The 8,432-nt window shown below is 48.4% G+C and overlaps 1 protein-coding gene and 1 pseudogene across 1 annotated transcript; both read right to left on the reverse strand.

Moving 5' to 3' along the window:
- Positions 1-4,624: 4,624 nt before the first annotated feature.
- LOC147341098 (40-kDa huntingtin-associated protein-like) lies at positions 4,625-6,878 on the reverse strand. The gene has a single exon (XM_086388763.1). The coding sequence runs from the start codon at positions 6,829-6,831 to the stop codon at positions 5,557-5,559; it is 1,275 nt and encodes a 424-aa protein (XP_086244889.1). The 5' UTR covers positions 6,832-6,878; the 3' UTR covers positions 4,625-5,556.
- A 783-nt stretch (positions 6,879-7,661) lies between these two features.
- Positions 7,662-8,139, reverse strand: LOC147341099 (histone H2A-Bbd type 2/3-like; annotated as a pseudogene).
- Between the last annotated feature and the right edge of the window lie 293 nt (positions 8,140-8,432).

Raw genomic sequence — 8,432 nt, forward strand, 5'->3', positions numbered from 1 at the left:
ATTTAACATATTATTATATGTATTATTTTATACATTTAAAAAATCAGTTCACAGAAAATAACAAAAGTTTACAACTATGCTGTCTTTTATAATTACATAAACACCTTTCTTGGTGCTGTCTTGTGTGTGTATTTGTGTTTGAATTGCCATCTGCAGTCACTTGCTTCCAGCTTGAAGAACTTCCATCAGTATTTCTTGTAAGGCAGGTCTGCTAGCAACAAATTCACTCAGTGCTTGTTTGTTTACTTTGTAAATGTCTTTATTTGCTTTCCTTTTTTCAAAGATAGATTTGCTGAATATGGGGTTGCTGGTTTACATTTTTTACTTTATCACATTGAATATGTTATCCCAACGCATTGTTTCCTCCAGAAGTTGACTGTTAATCTTATTGGAGTTCCCTTTTAAGAGATGAATCATTTTTTTCTTGTTATATTCAAGATTTTCTCCATGACTTTTATGATTTCTTTGACTTTCAGAACTTTTACTATGATGCATCTGTTTGGGAATCTCATTATCCTTATCCTACTAGAAGTTTATTGAGTTTCTTGGATGTGTAGGTTATTGGTTTTCAATTTAGGGAGTGTTCTGTTATTATTTATTTGGACATTTTTTTCTACTATTTTCTCTCTCTCTTCTCATTACTCCTATGTTGGTACACTTGATGGTGTCCCACATTTCTCAGAGACTCTGTTCGATTTTCTTCATTCTTTATCTGTCCTGTTTTCCGCTTGCATAATCTCTATCGAACTGTCTTCAAGTCTGCTAGTTCTTTCTTGTTCTAGTTGAAATACACTGAGCCCTTCTAGTGAATTACTTATTTCAGTTATTGTACTTTTCAACTCCAGAATTTCCTTTTGGTTCTTCTTCCTATCTCGTATGGATATTCTATATTTGATATAACATTGCCACCATATCTTTTACTTTTTAAAGTATGCTTTCCTTTAGTTTTGTGAACATATTTGTAAGGACAATTTTGAAGTCTTTTTCTATTAAATCTGACATCTACTTGCTATTTCAGGCAGTTTGCATTGCCTACTTTTTCCTCCCAGTGTGTGAACCATATTTTCTTCTTTGTATGTCTCATAATTTTTTTGTTGGAGGCTAGCCATTTTAGACAATATATTGTAGTCACTGTTGAGTATTGGTCCATTACCCACCCCAGGGTTGGTTATTGTTTATTATTATTTAGTGACTAGGCGGATTATACCAGTAAAGTCTATCCCCACGCTCCCCCACCCTTGCCCCACACATTGTTAAGCCTCTTACCTATTACCCTGGAATGACAGTGATATTGACAGGATTCTCTTTGCTTGACCACATCCAGCTGTTAAAAGTCCATGAATTGCCAGCTGATTACTTACTCTCTTGTCTTCATCAAAGCCTTGGGAGCATAACTTGTTCTTCAAAGGAATTCAACCAAATTGTGGCTTCTTTGAAGAATAGTTTCTGAGTTCACGCTTGATATTTGTTCTGATCCCAGGAAGGCTCATAACTGGCTAAGTCTGCAGTTTCATTAAATCCACAAGTTTCACTGTCTTTTCACTATGACCTCTGTTGTTCTTGAGACTGTCCTTAGGTTTGAATTTCTCCATGTTGTAAATAAAATCAGTTCCTCTGGGAAGAGATTAGGAGCTATCTGTTTTTTTGGTCTGTGCCTCCTTTTGGGTAAAATCTCTGAGCCATGGCTCTGGAACTGGGGTTGGGGACAATGGAAAACTTCTGAGTGACACTTGTGCTCTAGGACTTGAACATTTGGAAGGGGACATCCGCCTGAAGTGGAACCACTGACTCATGAGCCAGAGAAAGAACAAGATGATCAGGACCGCAGTCTTCTCAAACCATCACACCCAAGGTGCACTTTCAGTCTGGTAAGTGGGAACTGAGTGGAAGAAGGGAACTTTCACTTCACCACACTTGCCTGGGACTCAGCCTCATCAGCACACAGCTGGAGTCAGGATGAGACATAATGACATACTGCTCCTCCCAGGAAGAAAGCCCTCTGACTACAAGTCAAGGGAAGAGAAAGTGATTGCAATCTGAAGCGGAGCGCTGAGTCTGAGTAGCGGGCAGGTGGGAAGGAAGGAGTGTCCTTGGTTCAAATACGACAGTTGTTTGCTTTTTTTAATAAAATTTTTATAGATTTTGATATGTGTTTCTCCATTTTCTGTTTGCAGGAGACATTCATTTCACATATTCTAAAAGCTTAAAATCTCACTAAGAAATTTTAACATATTACTCTTTTGAAAAATATACTGTGACTTGTTTACAGACTTTCACTTCTTTCCATTGGCAACTACTGGGCCCAGTCTCAAATATGCTCATCAGTAGAGTCTTTTTTCTTCAGAGTTAAAAAAAAACCCACAGAAAGCAAGTCTGCTAAGGATAGTTCAAGAATTCTTTCTAGGTTGAGAATATTTAGCCAAAGAACTGCATTAAAAAATACTGGCATTAAGTTTTTTCTTTTTCCTTGAATACGTTTGTTAATTATTTGAAGTATAGTTGAACTCAACTGTTCATTTTCATTTAGTTTTAGAATTATTGTTCTATCGTTGGTTTTATTTATATTTTAATATGAAACCATTAACATGATTACAAAAGTCAACATTATTAAAAATAAAAAACTTCCCCCTTTCACCCCTTGTAGCCAACCAATTTTGTTTCTGGCTTACCTTTCTGTTTCTTCAATAGAAACAAGCATATACATATATATAATATATATATATTATATATATATATATAATTGAGGGACAAAGGATCAAAATCCCAATGGAAAAAAATGTGTAAAATAATAAAGTGAATCTATTTTAGAAATATTAGCTATTGCTCTGCATTATATGTGGTAAATATTTTCTCCCAGTTTGCTGTCTTTTTACTTTGTTTATGGTGTTTTTTTTTAACCATGTAAAAGTTTTGATTTAAAAAAATTTTAATTAAGTCAAATTTACCAATTTTTAATTTTATTACATCTGGTTTTAAATTGTAGTTAGAAAGTATTTCTCTTCACTTAGGCTACAGAAGAATTTTCTAATGTTTTTGCCTGATGCTGTATGGTTTTATTTTTTAGTATTTAGACCCCTATACATTTGAAGTTTATTTTTGTGTATGGAGTGAGATATGAATCTACTTAATTTTTTAATAAATAGCTTTTCAGTTGTCCCAGAACCATTTATTAAAATGTCCATCATTTCTATAGAGATTTGAGATGCTATCTTTGTCTTAAACTAAACTTTATGTGTATCTGGGTATACTTTTTGACATGCTATTCACTCCACAGGTGTGTTTGTCTATTGCTACACCACTACCCTACTGTTTTACCTAAAGATGCCTTATTGTATATTTTATTTTTTATAATTAAAGTTGGATTTGTGAAACATTTAAAGAAATTACTGTCTTGGGTCTTAGTTGCAGCATGTTGAATCTTTCCTTGTGGTAGGAGGGCTTAGTTGCCCCTTGGCATGTGGGATCTTAGTTTCCCAACCAGGGTTTTTACCCACGTCCCCTGCATTTTGGGGCAGATTCTAAACCAATGGGCCACCAGGGAAGTCCTGATTGTATATTTTAATATCTTATCAGACTACTTTTCCCTTATACTTTTTCCTTTTTAGTGATTTCCTGGCTATTCTTTTAAAAATATTTATATTAATTTGCTTGGCTATACCAGGTGTTAGTTGTAGCACGTGGGATCTTAGATCTTCACTGAGGCATGGTGTGGTATGTGGGACCTAATTCTCTGACCAAGGATCACATCTGGGTCCCCTACACTGGGAGCTCAGAGTCTTAGCCACTGGACCACCAGGGAAGTTCCTGGGTATGCTTTCTTGTTTTTTAACAGATTGATTCTGTTGTTTTCCTTTCTCTGGAGAAGGTAAACACCGCTTGTATATCCAATACCAGCATCTTTGGGATTCCCTTCCCCCACCTACTCTAAGCAAGCCTCTAAGGAGGTTTTCCCTTTCGCCCAATCCCAAATGCTCTCACCAGGCACACTCCATAATTCATTCGTAAGCATTCTTGTCCTAAGGCTGGTAAGGGAGGCAGCCAGGGCTGAGTGTCCCAGAACAAGCAAACGCACGAGGGAGCATGCACCCTTACCACCTTGGCAGTAAGCGGGACTGGACTTTCAGGGCTTGGAAGGACCCTGCTTGGCAGCCATGTGAGAGCACAGGAGGGGTGCCTGCATCTGTCTCCAATGGGCTCCGCTATACTTGCTTAGCCACTGTTCCCACACTGCTGAAATAGAGGTACCAAAAATGCCCTAAAAGTCCGACCAATTTGGGGGCATTTATCTCATACAACATTCCACATATTCCCCCTCCCCACCAAACCCACAAAAGCAAGATCGAGTCCCAAACTGAGTGCTTAAATCTCACCCCAAAAGATTACTGCTGTCTATAACCTCAGCCTCAAGGACGCATTTTCCCAAACTGAATGGCTGAGAATGAGAATATATTCTAAAGAGTTCTTGTCATCACACTCAACACTAAAGAAAATTTGAGAAAACAGCTAAGTCAGTTTGCATGTATCATTTGGACCAGAAATATAGTGTTTAAAAATGGAACACCATCCTGTTTTTGGGGGCCAAGGGGACAGTCTGGCATATATGTGATCACACTAGACCAAAGAAGCATGTTGATTTTATATATTTGAGTTAAAGGAAGATTTGTAGAAGGATCTGTACTACAAATAAAACTTGTCCATGTGGATTACCCAGACCTCTCGGAACAACTGCAACTGAAAACTCCAGTGCACATCTGACACCTTTGTGCTGGAGCTCACCCCTCCCTCACCCCTACTCCCAGGCCAACCCCTTTCGCACCGAAAACATACACACTGTAGCTAAGGACCACATCGCAAATGTTCTCTGTAGATTCAAAGGCACAGTGGCCATTTCGAGTGAACGAATCCACCTCGGATCTAAAAGGGAACTATCTGTGCTTCTACCTTCTGACAGCTAGATAAAATTCCCATTTTACAGAGGAGCTCAATCTAAACTGCAAGTCAGGAGTGTCAGAAAGGCTTTATCATAGATTGAGGGCTGTAGTGACAACCGTGGAGGACTGAATACAATGATTCCAATGAATACTATGTATGAGGCGCATGAAACAAAGGAGGAACTGGGCGATCACACAGGCAGACATCGGAATATGCTAAGGAATCACTGTCACCATGAAAAGACCATGCAGCTAGAGTTCTGAGCCAGAGCTATTCAAATAAATCCTGTGTGAAACAAGGATGTGGGGAAAGGGGAGCTTTGGTTGTGGGGGAGTTGGGTCAAAGGGACCCAAGGGATTCTCAAGTTTATGTTGAAATTTCTGGTGAGGTGAGCTGTGTCCTCCGATTCTATTATATGGTTTTTTTTTTTTCCCCTTTTCCTGCCACTGTCATGGAAACAAGGTGACTTTAGTCAACTACATTCCTCCAGTGGCAAGACAAGTAAGATACATTGCAGAGGCAGAAGCGCCGGGATCAAGATCTTTCATGCTCCCGCAAACGCTCAGGCTGGTGCGTGAGTTTCGGGAACAGGCACAGCGTGGCTGGGTTCCTGTCAGGGATTCGTCAGATCCCCTGGCCTGACGGGGAGACGGTTTCCTGCAGAACGAGGTGCAGGAGGTGGTTCTGCTCGGCGCTCAGCAGGGGCCACATCTCCACCTGCAGCAACTTGACGGCCTCTGTGTCCTTCTCGTGTGTGGCCATGACCAAGGACTGTAGCAGCAGAAAGAGCTCCTCGGGCAGCGGGCCGCTGCTGTCCTGCCCGTGGCCGTCAAAAGCCTCCCAGGCGTACTTCTCCAGGGTGTGCGCGTGCTCCGGCAGGAGCTTGGCCGGCGGCGGCTGCAGGAGCAGCAGCAGCAGCACGCGGGACACCTCGCAGCGGACCAGCACGTCGGCGAAGGCACCCAGCGCGGCCGGGGCGGCGGTGGCTGGCTGCCCAGCGCTGGGCGGGAGCAGCGGGGCGAGGGCCGCGGGGGCGGCGGGCTGCGGCCCGGGCGGTGGGGGCGGCGGCATCAGGGGCTGCGGCGGGGGGCCGCCAAACTCCTGCGCCAGGCGCTGCATGCGCGTGAAGAGTGCCAGCGCGCTGCTGTAGTCCCGCGCCAGCAGCTGGCAGGACGCGGCATGGCCGAGCGCCTGCAAGGCGGCCAGGGGCAGCTGGGGCAGCTGCAGCTGCGCGGCGCGCTGGAAGTGGCCGGCGGCGGCGGCCGGCTGGCCCAGGTCGCGCAGGGAAGCCGCCAGCTCGAGGCAGAGCGCGGCGGCTGCGGCCGGCTGCCCGAGCTCCAGGTGCAGGCGCACGGCGGCGCCCAGCGCGGCGGCGGCGGCCTGTAGGGCCTCCCCGGCGGCGGCGGGGCAGGCCAGGCGCTGGCGCGCGTCGCGCTCCTGCTGCAGAAAGAGGCGCGCGGCCTCGGTCAGCGCCAGTGCCTCGCCGGGCCCGTGGAAGAGCGCCTGTTGGCAGCGCGCCACCGCCAGCTGGCACCAGGCCGCGTACGGCAGGCACTCCTGGGCGCGCAGCTCACGGCCGAGCTGGGCGAACTGCTCGCCGGCCTCCGCCACGTTCGGCTTCCGCAGGAACCGCTTCTTGAGTTTGTTGGACACCTGGCGGTAGCGCGCCAGGAAGTCCCCCGGCTCGGGGCCCGGGCCCGCGCCACCGCCCAGGCCGGCCGCGGAAGCCGCCATCTTCGCCTCCCTGGCCCTTCCAGGCGCGCTGACGCAACCGGGCGGCGACAGGCGACGTGCCCTGCGTCCGGCTCGGGCCCACAGCGCGACGGCGCCGGTGCGGCCGCCCAGATGCTCCCATCGCCGGGGTGATACGCAAAAGAGCGGGCGCGGAGGCGGGGCCATGAGTGGCTGCAGGCGCCATATGCAAATCGGAGGACCTGGGCCGGTCCTGGCTGGGAGCCCGCTGTTGCTAGGTGACAGCTTGCTCCTGCAGGTTGCCTAGCAGGGCATTTCCTGGCATCCCTAAAGGCACACGACCAAAAAGTCAACTGGTGACCCTGCGTGACCCTGATTCAACTTTGCATAATTGCGGGTTGTGTCCCGCCCACCCCAGTCCCCATTCCGCCGCAGTCTCGCGGTCTAGGCCCCTGCCCCAATGGGTATCTAGGCCCTATGGCCATGGGAACCCCTGTCAAGCACGCTGTCCACCGTCCCTGCATTCCACGCCGCGAGGCGGTCGGTCACTTTGGCACCTTCACCCCACCACGACGCCGTCCTCTCGGTCTTGAACGTCACCCTCAGGACCCCGGTCCCTCTGGGGACTTCGCCTGGCTCCTACCTGCTCAGAGCCAACGGGGGAGCCTTCTTTTCCCCGGCCTCCCCCCAGACCCCACTCCACTGCACCCCCGCCACAGCCAGCCTCTCTCACCAGGGTCACCGCATGCGCTGTCACCGTGGGCGACCGCTCCTCTCTGCCTGCCATCCCCGACTCCACCCGTACCCACAACACTCCCCCTCTGCTCTAGCCAGACCCCCGACCCCTACCTCTCCAAGGAGGGGTGTCCCACCACCACTTCCCAGGCCAAGTGACTGAAGCACACACAGGGATGTCTTGAAACACTTTGATTGATTCGACATGACCGGGCCTGAGACACCGGGCTGTGCAGTCGGTCAGTGAGCAGACCTGGCGCCCGACAGCTAGGGGGAGGAACCGAGGACCCAGGGTTGAGCAGCTAGTGCCAGGCTGGGGCCAGCAGGGAGATGGTTGTCATCCCAAAAGAGCCATTGAGCAGAGCGTTGTGGTGGACCGCTGTGCCACGAGTTCTGGGGTGATGTGCCTCTGACCGCTGTTCTGGGCCTTGTTGCCTGCCAGCCCCAGGACCTTGGCAGTTAGGTGGTGCATAACGGCTGCTAGAAAGATGGATGCAGAGGAGTTCAGGTGGCGCTCCATGTGTCTCATGGAGAAGGATAGCTCGGCATGGGCGGTGCGGAAGCGGCGACCAGATGACCTTCGACGGCCCCTTTCATGCTGACCGTTGAGCCTGCTTTCTCTGAGGCCTCGCTTTGCGGTGCAATGGGATGAGGTGTGACGGGATGATATGCGATGAGATGAGATGCGGTGGGATGAGTCAGCTGGTCCCAACCTCTCAAAACAACCGGTACTCTCAGACCTCTACTCCATATCCTAGCAACCACGAGCCGGCCCCTCATTGGTCAGGGCGCACGTTCTGTGACAGGTAGACTCCCCTGAGATCACTGCTTTCCCATGCCCCCCACCCCACCCACCTCCGCAGGCCTGAATCTGCAAAGAAATGGCGCTGGCAGAATCCTGCTCACCCTGCCCATCGGACCCTCTCTTTGTCGGAACTCTCCCTTTCCACGGGAGGAGACCTTTATACAGAGAAGGCAGCAGACCACCCAGTGGCACCAAGTATATGCTGGCAGTGCTGGGCCATCATCACCACTGTGTCTAGTTCCAAAACTTTGGCACCACCACAAGGAGA

Source organism: Bos grunniens, chromosome X (genome assembly GCF_055505025.1).
Source record: "Bos grunniens cultivar Pamir isolate PY7600 chromosome X, Bosgru_T2T1.0, whole genome shotgun sequence".
Taxonomy (NCBI): domain Eukaryota; kingdom Metazoa; phylum Chordata; class Mammalia; order Artiodactyla; family Bovidae; genus Bos; species Bos grunniens.

Coding starts and splice junctions, on each gene's coding strand:
- LOC147341098 (XM_086388763.1), bottom strand. CDS start 6,831: ATGGCCCCGCCTCCGCGCCCGCTCTTTTGCGTATCACCCCGGCGATGG.